Below are 18,872 nucleotides of genomic sequence, written 5' to 3' on the forward strand. Positions count from 1 at the left end.
GCAGAATCCCTTTGACTGGGTGGAACATCTGGGATTTTCTTGATTGGAGGGGGAGTTGACGAGAAGGGAATGACCTATCCACCGGAAATTATTCGTAGAACCCATTGGTCCTGGGTGATACCTTGCCAGGCCTCCAGGTATAGTGAAATTCGACCCCCGACTGGCTCCAGAAACGCACAGTCAGGCCTCCCGTCAGGAGCGGCGGTAGGGAGAACCACAAAAGGAATCGCGGTCTGCAGTTATGAGGGCCTCCTCTGCCCCTAGGGTGAAGTCTAAATGAATAACCACCTCCTCCCCTGCCTCTGGAGGGGGACTCATCTTGTGCATCGGGAAAAAACCTCTGTGATTTCTTGAACCACATCTTCCTACCTCTCTGGGCCTTGGGATAAGGCCTAGAGGGAAGGGAAAAACTGACTCCTACGGCAGACAGAGTTTTTCCCTCTTTCTCGCACCTAATGAGAGTCTTTTCCCCTTTGATCTGAACAAAGAAGAGCCATCAAATGGGACATCGGTGAATGCAGACTTGAAGGCCTCCGCGAAAAGACAAAGGCGCAACCAGGCATGTCTCCTAAGAGTGACTCCTGAACTTGCTGCCCTACTCGCTCCCTCGGCTGCATGAGAGATCAGCCTCATGGAGGAGTCTCAATAGAATTGAGGGTAGACATCTGAGCGTTGACCTTCTGAGCCACCACCTCAGAAATGTTACCCATTAGAGTATCTCCAAGCTCCTTTAGGAGATCTCTCTGGAGCCATGTAAAGTGTGATAAGTAATTCAGTGACCGCAAAGTAAAGGCCTCTGAAGAAAATGTACGCTTCCTGTATAGGTACATAGTCCTAGACTCCTTGTTAGGGGGAAGGACGGTGGAAGAAGTCTCAACCAATTCCTTCTTGGTGGCCGCTGCCACCACCATGGCATCCACAGGGACTCCCTTGGATAGAAATTCTTTATCAGAAGGGGCAGACAAAAATTTATTGGGTCTCCTGGGGACTGGTTCCACAGAATCAGGGGTTTCCCACACCCTTCGACAAACCAGATCCAGAAGCTCAAAGGGTGGAGACACCCAGGAGGTGGAGGGCTGAGCACCAAAGGCCTTCAGGAACAGACTCCTCTTCGGAGGGGGCTTTGGATGGCCAGTCACCTCTTTGCTTCAAAATCTCTAGGATGTCAGAGAAAGAAACATCCTCAGAGGATGATTTAGGGGACCCCTCAGATTCCTCGAGGTTGGTGTCTGACGTGAGAGACTCATCTTGGGAATCTATGTGCTTCCTCCTGCACATTCTCTTTCTGGGTGGCTCTTCAGGCAAAAACTCTGAGGGGCCCTCAGAAATATGGGGACCACTCGTGGAGGTACACTGAGACCTTGGGGCTCTGCTGTCAAGAGAGAGAGGGCAATCAAGGGACCTGCACCAGTGCTGTAGGGGACAGGGTGACTGAACCGTATGATGCTGCTGACGACCTGGCCAGCTCGCTCCGCATGGCCTCGAAAGCTGGTCCTCCTGGGTCCGAATATCGACCAGCTTCTGAAGCAGAGACAGGAGTCAGGCTTCCCGGCGCCGAAGCACCGAGAGGGAGACTAGGGCTGTTGGAACTGACCTAGGTTTATCACACGGAGCCGTGCACTCCGGCTCCGAAAGCTGAGATGCGCTCGGAGGAGGAAGTATCGATGTAAGTAGAGGGACCTGCTCTGGAGTTGACTGGGTCGGAGCCGAAAACAATTTAGCCAGTAACGGTGACTGAAGAAGTCTCTGCACTACTCTATCGACGTCCACATCCGCTAAGGTCCTGGAGGATTTGGAGGATAGGGAAGGAGATAAGAGACCTCCTCTCTGAAGGAGACCTGCAAGGAGGAGAAACCGGCCTAATGCTAGGTGACCAGCTCCGAACAGGCTCTGAGAAAATTGGAGCCGAAGCAGGTTCCATAGACACTGACACTTGCTGCGGCCCCGAGGACAATGGAGCCGAGGATGTCATTGAAGATTTAGCTGTTTTCTCCGGTGGCTCCGAGGATACTGATGGAGACGGGGATTGCTTTTTTGCCTTGGAAGATTTCGCTTTTGATGGAGAAGACAAAGCTGAAAGCACTCTCCAAACCCTCCTCGAAGGAGGGTTTCAGAAGTCCCTTCAAAATCAATTTGTTCTTCCTTTCCTGAAAGAACACGCGGGCTAAAAGCATGACAAAAACTACACGATTCCTGGAGGTGAATCGCTCCCAGACAGTACACACACACAGTGTCCATCAGTGATGGACATCTTATAACTACACTTGGTGCACTTCTTAAAGCCCGAGGGCTTATGCTCCTTAGTATCTTTAAACATAGTTACCACAAACAGAGTAACTAACTCAACAACCAGACCAACGGTCAATCAGCCACAAGCGCGGGAACAGAACAAACAGACAGTACACCACAAAGACCTCTAATTAAAACGGTCCTAGAACACAAGTACAACAGGTAGGACTAATTCCTCTAATTTAAATGGTTTTAGCCCAAGGGAAAAAAGTTAGCACACAAGGTAAGCAAGAGGACAGTCTAGGTCCTCTAACTGAAATGGGCCTAGCCCGTTAGAAACAGCTAGTGGGATACCACAAGAACACGCCAAAAGAAAAAAACAACTTTTCCACAACACAGTTCAAGATACACACACAAACTATGAAAATAGCTTTTTTTGCAAAAAACTTCTCTGCTATAAAGAAGAAAGGGTACTTGGCCACAGCCAAGAGCAAGACTACGTCCGAGCTACAGGAGCAGCAAACGAGATCTGGGGATAGAAAGCAGTGCAGCATGGGATACCATCTTAGCCCAGCCAATTGAAAGACTTTGAGCTGAAGTATGGCAGAGTTGGAGCCGACATTCAGCTCCGAACCTACGGGTAAGAATGCAGGCAAGATTGGACTACATAACATCTAGGATTCAAGTAATGAGACATGGTCTGAGAGTACAGTATGACAAGTAGCTGCTGTTCTGCTCTGGTAAGGAAAGTAGGATCAGGAGCCAGCCTGCCAGCCAAACACATTTATTCTAAATGCCATTAAGGCGAATACAAATAACTGAAAAACACATCACCAAGGCTGCACTTTGCCCACTGCTGCGTGACCTCAGAATCCGTAAGTTAGAGGTCTCCCCCAACAAATGCATAGAAATTTGTCCCCTGCCAAAACAAACTCTTTGTTGCTGAAAGTGGCCTTTACTAACTTTACTTTTGGACCAAGTGTGTTCAACAGATTAAAATGATATTGGAAGACTTCTGTCATAACTCCAAGCCTAGGAATCAGAAATAGGAAATAACAGATGTATATAACAGTTTACTATCAAAAGCTGGAAGTCTGTGTAAGTTGAACATCAGTTCTAGGAAAGTACAGTTTCAAAAGTGCAAAATCCTTAACTGGAATAGTACAAACCCATAATGAATGTAAAGCGTGATTCGCTATTATGGGTTCAGTAACGTGAATTTAGATTGTGGTATACCCTTTTCCTCATTGTAGAGCGATCTCAGAGTTGGTATATACAATTTGCAGGGGGTGTGGGGGTGCAGGGGGGCATGCCCTCCCCTGCAAAAAGAGTAAAAGGTTTGTGCTGTTTGCGTAACAGCAAGTTAGGCTGAACAGCCTTGGTGTCGGACGTCACATACAGCTATTTCAAATAATGCTGAATGTGGAAGGACACCTGCCGTTCGACACTGTAGCAAAAACATTTCCATTTCAGACATTTTCCCAAGTATTAAACAAAGAATTGTCATTCTTCTTTTTGCTAGTAAAACATATACCTTTCCCCAAGTGCAGACTGACCTCAGCAGACAGTGCAGTACATGTCTCACTGCAACAGCGCCTCTGTTTACATTCCCTTTTCCCTGACCAAAATACATCTGAAATGCATTAAGGTTGTGCTTCCCAGAACTGGAGGGTTCACCTGGAAGAAACTAGGCTAAGGCTACACAGGAGTGATGCAGGTGCTGGTGTAAACTGGGGCTGTACTGACAACTCTCTGATAATCCAGGTTTTCACCTACCTAGCCATACAGTGATCCATTCATTAGAAAGAGAGTAACACAATATGTTACACCTACAGAGAGGAGTCTCCCTCCTTTACTGAAGAACAACTTTGTGGTGACCAACCTGGTGTTGTCTAAAGGGCAAGAGCTGATGGAAGCAGAAGAGGCACTTCTATACCGCATGAAATCAAGCATTTGTTTTACTGCAATTAGTTGTTATACCTGGCATGGAAATGTTATCTTTCGGCTTTTCCTGGTTACGGGTCGCCACAGCGGAACTCCGGTCCGCTAATGATTGAAAGTAGATTTTGACTAACGCTGAGGTGCAAGCTCGACATTCAACCTTCAACGAAGGCACGCCCATTTACGCATGTCTTTCGAACGCCCACCCAATCGCAGGGAGGACATGCAGACTCCACACAGAAGGCACTCCACCTGGCATGGAAATGCAGTGTATAAATGTAGATTACACCTGTGTGAATTCTCTACTTAGGGCAATTAAAATGGTCCTACTAGTCTGAAGAATCACCCTACCCTGGAACATCTGAAAGAAGGTGAAAAAACTTCAACCAAAATTACGACCAATAAGTGGACTCTGGACGCACGTGGTCCTCTAGCCTCTCAAGCACCCTTTTGATGGCCCTACCCAGAATACTAATGCAAGCAAGCACTCAGTTTAAAGGAGAATGTAAGACGTCCCCACAAAAACTATACTTAAAAAGTAAAATGCATTAAAAAAAAGGGTGTTGAGCAATAAAGTCCAATGTGCCTGTGGCAACACCACACAGTTTTCAGCACTCCTGGCCTATCATAAAGTGGCCAAAACACTCACATTCAGAGTCCATGGAGCCATTCATTAACTTGTTATTCACAGAAAGTATTTCACCATGTTGCTTACTCATTATGCTCACTCACCAACTCACCTCATAGATATTTGGATGCCACATTTTTGTTAGAAATCTAAAGGCGGGAGGAGAATATGGGTAATCAATAGGAAACTTCAGACGTGCCTAAAAAATAAATAAATAAATAAATAAATAAATAAATCAGAACCACTGTACACAATGAATTACAGATCTTATGATCAAATATATTTAAACATTAGGTGACTAATGTATAACACATCTCATAACTAAGTGGAATGATCCCAGGACTCCTTCCAGCTACTGGAAATACAGCTACATTATAAATGGCAAAGCAATACAAAGAGGGAAACCAACATTTTCTTTAATACATTACTCACACAGCCAACTAAAATTAGAAAGAAAAGCACAAGAAAATAAATCAAACTGGCCAGAGTTCAAAAGTGGTATGGTATGAAAAACAAGTTCCCTACTTGCAATTACAAAGCCTTTTAATGACACAAACACCTTTCAAAAAGGCACCATTTTTTCACTCTGTTAAAAAAGGACAGGTGAAGAGCTACAGGGCTACTAAAGCAGAATTTCTAGTACAACAAATCCTAACCCAGCCCAGCAGCATTTACAGTATTTCAAGATGACTGTGCAAAATTTTCATTGCAGTTGCCTTTCAATGCTGACGTACACTGCATATTTCTTGTGTAAATCCCTAGCAACCCACATAAAAAAAAAACTGAAGCTTCAAGTATTGGGGTGGGGGTGTTTTTGGGAAAGGAGTCTCATCTATCACCTAAAAACTGTCCACTACTGGGATTAGATATTACTGGAAGCACTGAAACATCCTGACTTGAGCAAACTACAAAGAAACTGGAAGGGTGGGTGCTAATTTGTTTAATTTGGATTCTTTCCTTACACAAATAAGGTTAAGTGTTAATCAACCATGATCAAATCAGTGGGACTGTAATCCTGGATGTAGGAAAGGATTTGAGGAAACGGGCATTTTCTCTGAATTTGCAAGACATTTACAGCACATCATGCAAAAAACAAACTACTAGCCTACACAGTTTGACACTTACCATTTATGGCATTCACTTTCAGATCAGCATATCCAAATGCTATACAAGCAAAATAGAGAAACTCTACTCTGAGTAAAGAAATTATCAGAACGGGTCTATATTAGATGAACGAAAGTTCATCTTAGTGAATGCTCACATGAGCGAATATTGCGGAACTCGAAACAGAAATTGCGAGATCGTAGTACAGTGAAGATGGGAATATTTGCCCTTTCCTCACTGTAGTGCAATCTCAGAGTTGGAATATATATTTTGGGGGGGGGGGGGGCGCAGCTCCCCACAATTGCAGTTTCGAGTACCTGGATATTCGCTCATGTGAGCGTTCGCTAAGATGAACTTTCGTTCATCTAATACAGACCCATCAGAACAGATTGGGGGGGGGGGGGATACCAATATATGGAGGTAGCACATATTGAAAAAGTACACGGGGAAACAACAGTAGAAAAGGTACTTGGTTCAGCTGAGAGAAATAAAGGGGTGCTTAAGGAGAGTTCCTATTCAAGTGAAAAACATTAAAAGGGAAAATCAGAGATGAGCTCATACAGGCGACAGGGATACATACCTGGGTCTTCCAACAGCATGAGGTACAGAAGCGACAGACTGAGCTTTTGAACAAATAAGGAGCTAGAATATGTCAGAAGGTGAGCAAAGGTACTGTACACACCGTGCTCGACTCGCATTTTTTTTTAAACAATAAAGCATAGTATCGGCACAGGACAGAGCGAACAGTAATGGTTAGATGTAGAGTGAAAGTGGTCACAGAGAAAAGAGAGAGATGGAGTAGCGCTGGGCTTTTGGACAGATCACTGTATTAGGTTCTCATTTTGTTTCTAATGGAGTGAGGCTGAAATGCCTCCCACTTATTTCAGCCCCCCCCCCCAAAAAAAACCCAAAATCTAAATCAAGCCCAACTCCAAGAAACAAAAGGACCACATCCCTATCTCACAGTAACTTCATCCTTATTCATTTCTTTTTTTTCTACATTACTCTTTTCTGGTGACACTTGTACAGCTTTTCATCTTGATTTAGACCAGCTCATCTGAATGCCACAAGTACTACTGCAAAGGTCCATTATTATACTACAATTACAGAATACAGCTCAGAAACCAGCACTCATCTCCCACCACCAAAATATTCAGCATAGCTTAATGTAGGAAACAACTGTAGCTGAAGTGTACTGTTCCTAACAATCCAATTCTATCCTAACTATTTCAGTTAAATAAATCCAAGCTACAAACTAGTTCCGCACAGCTCACCTATGACCGCTGTCCATTCCCCCATTCAATGCATTGCTCTCACCTACAGTTTCATAATTCTGGCTGTTTTTTTTCCAACTATTTCCTTGACAAGAACAGTTTACATGTAGGCTAACCCCCAAACAGGTAACCAAGCAATTACAAACTAGTTTGTGCCAAATGAAGTACACCCCCACCATACAGTGGATATAAAAAGTGTACACACCCCTGTTAAAATGCCAGGTGTTTGTGATATAAAAAAAAATGAGACCACAATAAATCATTTCAAAACTTTTCCCACCTTTAATGTGACCTATATAGGGGAAAAATACAAAAGAAAACCTACAATAAGCTGGATGCATAAGTGTGCACACTGTCTGAATTTTCTATTACTTAAACAGCATAACTGTGTGAGATGTACATGTACAATATCCTTGCAGGTAAAAAAAAAATCTCACACAGACACCAAACTCGTCAGCAGTACGCCACACCAAGACCATCACAATAGACATAATCCATCACATACTGAAGGTTCTAAAGTAACTTGCCCAAACCTCAGAGTCCTTCAAAACATAACAGGCAAAAAAAGCACACTCAGCAGGGGTTGGGAGGGTGGCTTAATGGCCAAGGTTTTTGCCTTACAAACACAAGTTGCAGGGTTTGAGTCTCACAAGGGATAATTGGCTAGGCTTAAAATGGCTCGCAAGGGCAGTTAGCTTAGTACTAAACTATGAACCTATGACAGCTCGTTGCTTGTCCGATGCCAAGATCAGATAAATATCTCACATACCCCCTTGAAAATAAATACCAGTATGACGCAGTCACAGTTCAGGACAGTGTCAGTAACTTGAAAAATACCTCCCTGGGCTATATAGAAAAAGAAATGGAGTTCTCAAACTGTGTACAAGGCAGTATTAGCCTAGCACTGAGCAGCATTCTACTGTCTCCAAGGATGACGTCAAAGAGAAAAAAAAACGACTTCGATAACTGGCTTAGTTTTTGGTGTCATTCCAATGAGGTTCCAATTTTATAGTCAGCCTGGGAGGATGATCGACCGACCACGCTCTGTCAGGGATAGCCTACATTTGTCTTCTCTATGGTTTCAGTCGTTGACAAAAGACATTGCCTACTCCCAAATGCCAATGTGACAAAAAACAAGCAAAAGGAAAATATGATGGTGTTACTTATCAATGCTAGGAGCTTAAATAAGAAACTCCACTCCCTAACAAGCCCTTCTTACACTGGGGGGGGGTTGAAGTCTGCATAGTGAAAGAGATGTCCTAAAACGGCAGTGAGCACTCTGGCTGTGCAGGGCTATAACACCTTCCACAGACAGACCAGCAGCTGTGCAGAAGGGAAAAAAAAAAGAGGAGGTACTGTCTCAATCTTCATCAACAGGAGACTTTCCAAGGCTGTAAGGTAGCAATATCCACTTCAGCTTCATGTCTCAATCATCCAAAATGTCAGTCAGTATTAAACCCAAAACCATTTACTACGTGATATAAGTTATCCACCTTCTGACTAGGAACCTACACCACTTCTAGTGCACAAGCAGAGATTCCTAGACTGTCAATACAAATGTTCTGAAACCATTACTCAGAATACCCACTAGGGGAAATATCTTTAATCTTGTCCTTACTAATGTGGGGGCATCTTGCACCATCCTGTGTGCATATCATCACTTGTTAGATCTGACCATAAAGCAGTCTCCTTCGAAATAGAATTGAAACCAGAGATCCCTTCAACCCAAGGTATCTTTTAAAAGAGTAGCTAATAATTTCTAGAGATACACTGGCAAGCTTGAAATCCCTAGGAAACCCAGTTAACTCCACTGAAAATGCAAAAATGTACACCACCACACTAGACCAGCATGTAAACAGCTGCACAGATGCAGCAGTACACCACTGGAACAAGCACAGAACAACCCCCAGGGTGGAAACACGGATGGTAGAACAACTGCTACCTCAAGACACCCCACAAGCAACACATAAACCACAAAAGCAGTGTGCAAAGCAGTCACAGCCCTTAAGGCCAAATACAACACCAAACATACTTGTCATAGGTGACTCCATAGTCAGACACACTGACGTCCCACTCCCCAGGCTGAACAAGGAGAGGGTCACAGTAAGCTGCCTATCGGGCGCTAGAATCCGCCACATAACACAAGCACTCGGGTCACTCCATGGCAAGTACAAATATGACACAGTCATTGTCCATGCTGGTGTGAACGACCTGAGACGTACCTCTCTGGACTACATGAAAAGAGACATAGAGGAGCTCTCTGATTATGTAGCCCAGGCAGGTATGACCCTAACCCTGAGCAGTATCCTTCCTTCACCAAGAATGATGCCACAATATAGAGACAAGATGATCAGCTTTAACAATTGGCTTAATGTCTGGTGTCATTCAAAGGGGATCCAGTGTCTGTCTGCCTGGGATGACATGCTTGACAAGCCACGCTGCTTCGCAAGGGACGGCTTGCACCTGTCACCCTGGGATTCGGATATTGGCTAAGGCTCTTGCCACCCCATAGTGCCTTTTTAGGCAAGGCTCAAATTCTAAACCTACCACCCTAGAAAACAAAAATGGGAAGAAACTGAGGGTAATGCTGCTCAATGCCAGAAGTCTAAATCTCAAAATGCACGCACTCGAGGCCCTTCTCAATATGGAGAACATCGATGTCTGTGCTGTAACTGAAACCTGGTTCAAGGCTCCTGAGAGCACCCCGGCACTATTAGGTTTTACCTCATATCATGCGTTCGCCCCAAAACCCGGACCACACCACAAAAGGAGGGTGTATCCATATTCATAAAGGATACTCACACCTCCAGGTTGGTGGCAACGCATGAAGCTTCGGAAACCATCCAGGTGCAACTAACCATAGGCAAAACTGCTCTACAAATTGTAGCATGCTACAGGCCACCCTCTCAAACTCAGGAACCCCATACAGCCTTCCTGAAGACACTGGAGGGTATAAATGTAGCTCCAAACACCATCATATTGGGTGACTTCAACTACCCGAATATAGACTGGGAACATTACTCAAGCCCTAACTTTCTAGCCCAACGGTTCCTGGAGTTCATAAATTCAAATGCCATGGAACAGCTAGTCACTGTTCCCACGAGAGGAGAAAATATACTAGATCTCATTGTCACAAACATGGGGACAAAATGCTCCACACCGGAAGTATATCCCTCATTGGTGAGATCTGATCATAAACTAATCTCACTGGAAATCCACATCCCCCCACCCCAAGCAAAAAGACCATAGTGAAGAACTTCTCTAAAGCAAACTTCACACTACTCAAGACTGGTGTGGTATCCTTCAAGGCCCCTGAGCCAGAGGAAACCACAACCCAAGCTCTTGGAAGCCCTTACAAATGCCTTCTATGAACACCTCCAGGACTGCATGGATCAGGCAATCCCAAATAAAACCAAGACTCTTTCCACAAAGGGCAACGTCCAGTCTGGTGGACCCCAGCCATTAACAAACTTTACAATAAGAGGAGAAAGCTATTACATGATAGAACAAAATCCATAAAAGGGAAGTCACCCCTGATCATTATTAGTAAAACATACGAGCACTCATAAAATCAACTAAGGCCAATTTTGAGAGAAAAATTGCCATGGATTCAAAGGACAATCATAAGGCCTTTTTCAGCTATGTTAGGAACCTGGGTGGAAACTCCCAGATATGCTCAGAATTAGTCCAAAATGATACAAAAATCACTGAACCCACAGACATTGGCAACATACTGGCAGACAGGTTCAGTGCAAACTTCACCCCCCTCCCCTAAAGGAGAGATAACTATCCCAGCAGTGTGTAGCCTCCCGGACATCTCAAATGCGCAGGTGAAAGCTGCTCTCTCTAAAGCTAAAAACACAGCATTAATGGGACCGGATGGTGTCCCCGGCTGTGTGCTACGAGCTAAATGAGGAATTAAACCCGCACATAAGGCAGCTGTTTAATCTCAGCCTTACCACAGGATACGTGCCCAAGGAGTGGCGTCACGGCAACTGTGGTCCCACTCCACAAAGGCGGTGCCTCTCGGACCCTGGTAATTACGCCCCATAAGCTTAACAAGACTAGTCTGCAAAGCTATGGAGAGGATCATAATGGAGCTCATAAACAAAGATATAGGGGACTTGCAGACATTGGACCCGACCCAGTTTGGCTTTGTCAAGGGAAGATCATGCCTTTTGAACTTGGTTGACTTCTTGAAACAGTCACCAAGGCCATTGATGAGGAAAGGCAGTCCATACAGCCTACCTTGACCTTGCAAGGCTTTCGACACAATACCCCACTCGGGTATTGTAGAAAAACTTACCAGCTTAAATGTAAACCCATATGTCACAAGATGGGTTGCAAACTGGCTTAAGGACAGAACCCACAGGGTTAGAGTTGCTGGCTGTGTCAGACTCCAAGCCGGTCACAAGTGGTGTCCCACAGGGCTCAGTCCTTGGCCCCTATTGTTTGGCATCTACTTCTCAGAAGTACAGGCCAACATGGGAGGACTTTGGCTGACAAAGTTTGCAGGCGACTGCAAACTGGGCCATAGTGGAAAGTGCATCGGACACGGATATCCTTCAGAAGGGACTCACGGAAACAGATAGCTGGTGCCAGAGCCATGGCCTGAAGTTAAACGCCAAAAATGTATAGTCATACCCTTCGGGAAAAACAAGGTAACCCCAAGCTACCATATAGGTGGCAATCCACTAAGCACAGAAGAGGTTATCAGGGACCTGGGGACCCAGGTTGACAGTGGCCTTTCTTTGACACTCACATTGCTAAAGTGGTTAGAAAGACCTTCTACATTGCCCACCTGATCATGAAGGATTCACATCCAGATCTAGTGAGGTCATTGTTCCCCTGTACTCTTCACTTATCAGACCAATGATCGAGTACAATGCCCCATTCGGGATGCATCTCACCCGACATCTGCAGCAATTGGAGAGACCCCAAAAGTTCCTCACCAAAAGGATAAAGGGACTCCAAAATCTGTCATATGCTGCCAGATTGAAGAAACTCCAGCTCTATTCAGTCGCATACAGTCTGCTCAGAGGTGACATGTGCCTGACATACAAGGCCATGTCCAACCCGAATTAATGGACATGCTCCACCTCAAAAATCCAAATCCACCAAAACCACTAGAGCAAGCGACTTAAACCTTAGCACGGATATAAATAGGACGTGCTGGAGGGATAGATTTATCACTCAGAGACTCCCTATGCTGTGGAATAAAATCCCGGTCCATGTGAGGCAGAGCACCTCGCTGACTCTGTTCAAGAGAAATCTAGACCTGTGGATGGGAGATCGTAGGTTTACCCCAGGAATCATCTCTGTGTCACTGCTGGACAGAGGCACAACAAACTAATGGGCACAGTATTTTTTCATATAAGGGGTGGCGTAAGCCACAATAATTTGGGCTAGGCTTATAAATGCCTTAGGGCAGATAGCCTAGTATAAACCTATGAACCTACAGTTGTGTACACTTACGATAAATGTAGATGTTCCGAGTGTTGCAGTCATCACACTTGGGTTATCTGCCTGCAGGTAGCCCTCAAGTCGGCCCGAATACTAGAGACTTATTATTTCTGCGTGGGTTGCTGTCGCTCCAAGACTGACATCAGGTCATCAGGGGTATAAAAACAGGCAGCTGATACCATTACATCAGTTTTTCTTGCCCCACGTCAGGAGCACCCCCAACAGGGAGCTACTGCATGGTGAGAAAATCACCACCAGTAAAAAGTAGATACCAATACCCCTGTAAGGGGTGAGTAATAGACACAGAGGAGAGAGAGAAGGGGGGAATGGAGGGAGGGAAACTAGGACTGCAACAATGAATGCACTCTAACATCTACATTCATGGCAAGTGTACACAACTGTACTATGTTCTTAGTGTTACACTGTCGCAGTCATTTGGGTTGATTCCCAAAGCTGAAGAAAGAGTGGAGGCAGTCAAGAAGAGTTGGGGCTGGCTAGTATCTCTTGCAGGACTACAGTTGCAAAACCCGCCCTGGATTTGGAAAAGATAGGCAGGTGGCAATGCTTGGTGAAGGCGTGTACAGAACTCCTGGTAGCAGCTCCCAGAATGTCCCTAGTAGGGACTCTCCTGAGGAATGCTGTAGAGGTAGAAGTTGCCGGTGTGGAATGTGTTCTGACCCCCTGAGGAGTTGGTTTCCCATGGTGTTGGTAGCAGAAATGGATACAGTGCGCTATCCATTTAGAAACAGTTAGTTTTGAAATGGCCTTGCCCTGTTCCCCTGGTGCAAAACTGAGTAGTAACTGGTCAGATTTCCTGAAGGGCTTAGTTCTACCCAGGTAGAATCTGAGCCATCTGTGCACGACCAAGGAGTGCAGGATCCTTTCCCCTTTATTTTGAGGATTAGGGAAGAACGCTGGCAAGTGGATAGATTGGTTAAGAGCCACACTGGACACCACTTTAAGCATAAAGGAAGGATTAGTCCTGAGGGAGACCCTGTCAGCATGAAAAATAATGAAGGGTTCCACAGCCATAAGTGCCTTTAGCTCGGACACTCCTAGCTGAAGTGATGGCCAGAAGCAAGGCTGTTTACCAAGAGAGGAATTTTAACTCTGCTGACGCCGCAGGCTCAAAAGGAGGGAGCGTGAGCTTTTCCAATACAAAGTTAAGGTCCCAAGCAGAGGTGGGTGCTCTCCTTGGTGGCCTTAAGTTGTCTGCCCCTTTCAGGAACTGTTTGATGAGAGGGTGAGAGAAGAGAGGTGGCTCAGTGTTGTAATGAGCCGAGATGGCAGAGGCATAGATCTTAATGGAGGAGAAGGATAGGCCTCTGTGGAGGAGATCTGCTAGGTAATCCAGGATTAGAGGTAAGGAGGGCAGTGCTGTGTCCTCTCCTTTAGACTGAATCCAGGAGCAATATCTTTTCCACTTATCAGCATAGGATTTCGTTGTACTGGGTCTTCTGGCTTCAAGAATGACGTCCAGCACCTGCTTGCTTAGGCTGGTCACTGGGGGGGAATTCAAGGAATAAGCCAGGTTGCAAGATTCAGGGTTTGCAGTTGCGGATGCAAAATCTGTCCCCCCCTGCTGAGTGAGGAAGGATGGGATCTGGGGTAGGTGCCAGGGTAGCACCGGTGACAGGCTGCATAGTAGTGGGTACCAGTGCTGGCATGGCCAGTCAGAGGCAATAAGGATTGTCCTTGTTCTGTCCTGCCTGATCTTGAATAATATTCTTGAGAGAAGGGGCAGGGGGGAATACATAGATTGAGAGGTTTTCCCACTGGAAGGATAGGGCATCCACTTTTCCAGGCCCTGCTGTGAGGTGTCCTGGTGCAAAATTTGCTGAGCTGGTGATTGTAGGCGGAGGCAAAGAGGTCCACCTCTGGGGTCCCCCATTTCTGGATTAGAAGGCTGAAGGTGCTGGGTGCTAATTGCCACTCGTGTGGGTCTAGGAGATTTCTGCTCAAGTCTGCCAGTGAATTTTGTTTGCCTGGCAGGAATTGAGTAGGCAGATGAACATGCCCAAGGCTGTGTTCCACAGGGCCATGGCTAGCCTGCAGAGTGGGTTCCCCCCTGCTTGCTGATGTACCCCATAACTGTGGTGTTGACTGTTTTTATTAGCAGGGGTCCTGGTGAAAGTAGGGACCTGAAAGCTGTTAGAGCCTGCTGAACAGCTAGCAACTCTTTTTGGTTAATGTGCAGATGAATTTGACTTGGTCTCCAGTGGCCCTGAATGCACTTGTCATCCAGGTGTGCCCCCCAGGCATAGTCTAAGTCTGTGGTTAGAGTATGGGTGGTGTAGGGTTGAGTAAAGGGAAGTCCCTTGTTGTGGTTGCATGCTGCTACTGCCCACCAAAGAAACTCAGTCCTTAGACAAGGTATGACAGTTTCCAGGTCCTGAGAATGTTGGCACCCAAAGACTTCTTAAGTACCATTGAAGTTTCCTCATATGCAAATCTGGCATATGGAATTAGTAGGATGCAAGAGGCCATGAACCCTAGGGACTGCAGGATTTTCCTTGCAGATAGCTGGGTTCTGGTAGTCATTTGAGTGAAGTAGTCTGCCAGATGGGCTTGTTTTTCTGGAGAAAGGAATGTCATCTGGGATGCTGTGTCCAAGCTTGCTCCCAGGAATACAATCTTTTGACTGGGGTCTAGTTTTGATTTCTTTTCATTGATAGTGTACCCCAGGGAGCTTAGAAGGTTCTTTACAAATGTCAGGTGCTGCAACAGCTTTTCCTGTCTGCCTGAATCAGGCAGTCGTCCAAGTACGGGTAAATCTGAATTTTTCACTGTCTGCAATAGGCAATGGCTGGAGCCAGGCATTTTGTGAATAATCTGGGAGCAGTGGATAAGCCAAAGGGAAGTGCAGAGAACTGATAATGCATAGATCCTGCCCTGAAACGTAGGTACTTCCTGGATGAGTCCCTGACAGGGATGTGCAGATGGGCTTCTTTTACGTCTAGGGCGGCTAACCAGGCATCTTTGGACAGTATAGGAAGAAGTTGCTGAAGGGTGAGCATTTTGAATTTTGGTACACGAGGAAGGTGTTTAGAATTGAAAGGTCTAGGATTGGGCGCCAAGTGCCCTCTTTTCTGGGTACCAAGAAAAGTCTGGAATAGACCCCTTAACCTATCTGTTCTGCAGGAACAGGCTGAATTTCCCTTATGGAGAGCAAGGATTGGACTTGGTTTTGTGCCTCTGCCCACTGGTTTGGAGGAAGGTCTGGGATCGGCAGTGAGTAGAAGTAAAATTTGTACCCCTGGGATACAATGTTGAGGGACCCATCGGTCTTTGGTGACAGAGGTCCAGTTTTTGTGCATGATGGGCAAGTTTTCCTCCTAGGGGCACAAGCAGTTGGGCCAGTGGTGAGGAGTGGAGTTGAGAAGTCATTGTGAATTCTATAATAGCACTCCCTGTTTTTGAAGTGGAGGCACTCCATTGCTTAGATCTCTGTATACCCTGAGACTGTAGTCTGTGGGGGGGGGGTCGGGTCTGCTTCCCCTGGGTCTAGTTTGAGATGACCTTGAGGGGGCTGGAAAGGACCAATGCTTCCAGGGACAAAGCCTACTAAATCTAGGAGGCTGCACTTGCAAGAAATCTTTTGACCGTCTGCATAGATTTAGCTTTTTCTTCCATCTTTTTTTAGAACCTCTTCTGCTTTGGTGCCAGATTGTCCTTGTTCAAAGGAGTGTCTAGTAATTTTGATTTGACATGGTCTGGCAAGGTCTGCTCCTTAAGCCAATCATGCCTTCTCAGTACAGAACCAGTGACTGCTGCCCTGCAAGATGCTTCTAGGGCATCAAAGCCACACTGCAGAGTATTCTTGCTAACTTGGCTTGCAGAATGCATAAGCTCTTGTAATTCTTTACTTTCTGCACAGTCTGTAAAGGTAGCTAATTTTTGCTCAAGTCCCATAATATGTTGCTGGTACTTCAGCATGTGAAACTGACAATTCAATGCCCTAATGGTGAGAGTTGCAGAGGTGTATACTTTTACCCCATCTGTCTAACGCTCTGGAATCCCTGTCAGAAGGGGTGGGATTCTTAGCTGTAGTTGCTTTTATACCTTTAAGCCCCTGGGAGATTACCTCTAGGTCAGCAGTAGGATTTTTGAAAAGAAATTTGAGAGAGTTAGGAACTCTTTAGTACCCGTATGGTTTCCTTGGAGCAGGGGGTAAAGTATCAGGAGTTAGACTAGATTCCATAAAGACATCATCCACAACATCCAAAACTGGAGGCACTGCTAAGGGTCTATGTTGTGGCAAATTCTCGAGCCTCTTTTTGGACTGAGGATAGTCTTGGCATTCCCAGTGGAAATGCTTTCAAAGTATGTAGGGTTTCACTAAAAGCAAAATCCTCTGGAGGTGAAGCAGAGGAAATGGATTCCTCTGCATCTGAATCCTCATAAGCAGATAAAGGCATGTCTTCATATTCAGAAACCTCAGAGTCGGACTCCTAGTCTGTTAAAGATGCTGGGGATAGATCTCTTTCTCTTAGCAGGGGAAGGCTGGCTTCCCCTAATCAGCATAAATCAGGTCTTCTGCCATTTTAAGCATTTGATGTTGTGGCAAGGAAGCAGGTGCTTGAGTTTGGGTCGTCTGTTTTTTAGGCGTAGCTCATACTCTTGGCCTTAGAAACTCAGTAGTTTTAGACAGAACAGAAGACGCGAAAGAAGTAGTCCGTTTGTGTTGAATATCGGAACTGTGAAGAATTGCCTTGGAAGCCGGTGCCTGCACAGCAGCTATGGACCCATCCAAGGTAGAGACATCCGCAGGTTCCGTAGTCAAAGAGTCTCGCAGCATACCGGACTCCAAACAGGTCTCGGTAGCGGCCTGAGAATCCATCGAAGCGGGCATCAGGGGCTGCGAAAGTGCCAGAGTACCAGCAAACTGTCGACTAGCTTAATGCAAGCATCGGCAGTTTTGTACCTGTGCAGTCTGTCTTTATCCTTACATTTTTTCGGAAGATTAGTCAGAGGCTTACCGAAGCCATTTCGGAATACGAAGAGAGAGAGCAAAAGTATTTAGTGACAATAAGGGCCTGACGACTAATAGTTCGGGCTTTGAACAAAGCACAAAACCGACAACGAGGTAAGTCGTGGTCCAGGCCTAAACAGGTGACGCAGTAAGAATGGAAATATGACACAGTAAGAATGGAAATCTCGGTGTGGTATTTGCTTTCCACAGGCAAGACAATTAACTTTTTCTGACATCAGTTAGAACAAGAAAAAAGGATCCCCAACGGGGTACTTGGCTTTAGAAGATTTCAGGATGATTCAATTTGGAAACGAAAACTCAGGTAGCAGCTGACCGGCACTTGGGCGAACTGCTTTGGCTTCTGGCTCCTCAGCAAGAAAGACTGGGGTAATGGCGTTGGCTGCCCGTTTTTATACCCCTGACGACAGTCCTGGAGTGACAGCAACTGATGCAGAAATACTAAGTCTCTGGTATTCAGGCCGACTCAGTACTACCTGCAGGCAGACAACCCAAGTGCGATGACCGGCAACAGTGAAACACGAAGAACATCCATAACATCAACAAGCTTTATAAAAGGAAAGAATTTTGACCAAAAGAGTAATTCCCAGAATGCCAAAGCCCATGTCACAGAAAAACTCGGGAGCTTAATAAAATCCACAAAAGCCAAGTCGGAGGCTAAAACAGCTACCAAAGGAAGGACAACCGCAAGGTGTTTATTTTAATAAAGTTTGTAATCTCAAAAGGACAACTCATCAATGCACTGACCCAACTGCTGCGAATGATTTAACCTACACTGAGGCTGAAGACAGAGCTGAATTTAGCAGTCAGTATTGTAGCTACAATCAGTCCCACTCTCCCCTTCATCTGTCCATCAAAATATACATGAAACTGCCAGCTATTACACAAGAACAAGTCCTAAACGTGCTATCAAAAGCTACAAATACTGCACTGATGGGTCCTAAAAATATCCCTTGATGCAAATTAACATGAATCATGATTTTGCCACACCCCTAACACTGGTCAACCTCAGACTCAATATAGGACTTATACCAAGTGAACGGAGAAAAAAAGGTACAGTCACCCTTCATAAGGGAGAGGGCTTCCACAGATCCAGGCAATTACAGACCTACAAGACTGACCAGCTTCATATACAAATCCATGGAAATATTTATCACGGAACTAATAAGAACATAGGGACCTCCAAACACAGACGCATCTCAGTTTGGATTTGTCAAGGGCAGGTCATACTTAATTTGCTGGA

The 18,872-nt window shown here is 45.4% G+C and overlaps 1 protein-coding gene across 1 annotated transcript in view; it reads right to left on the reverse strand.

The window, feature by feature from the left end:
• Positions 1 to 18,872, reverse strand: part of CDC34 (cell division cycle 34, ubiqiutin conjugating enzyme) — a 434,185-nt gene that overhangs the window by 260,591 nt on the left and 154,722 nt on the right. The window contains exon 2 of the mRNA XM_044053894.1: positions 4,911 to 4,997. Within this exon, the coding sequence (XP_043909829.1) occupies positions 4,911 to 4,997 (87 nt within the window). The remainder of the gene's footprint in view (positions 1 to 4,910; positions 4,998 to 18,872) is intronic.

Source organism: Protopterus annectens, chromosome 13.part0 (assembly GCF_019279795.1).
Source record: "Protopterus annectens isolate FY-2018-M chromosome 13.part0, PAN1.0, whole genome shotgun sequence".
In the NCBI taxonomy this organism is placed as follows: domain Eukaryota; kingdom Metazoa; phylum Chordata; order Ceratodontiformes; family Protopteridae; genus Protopterus; species Protopterus annectens.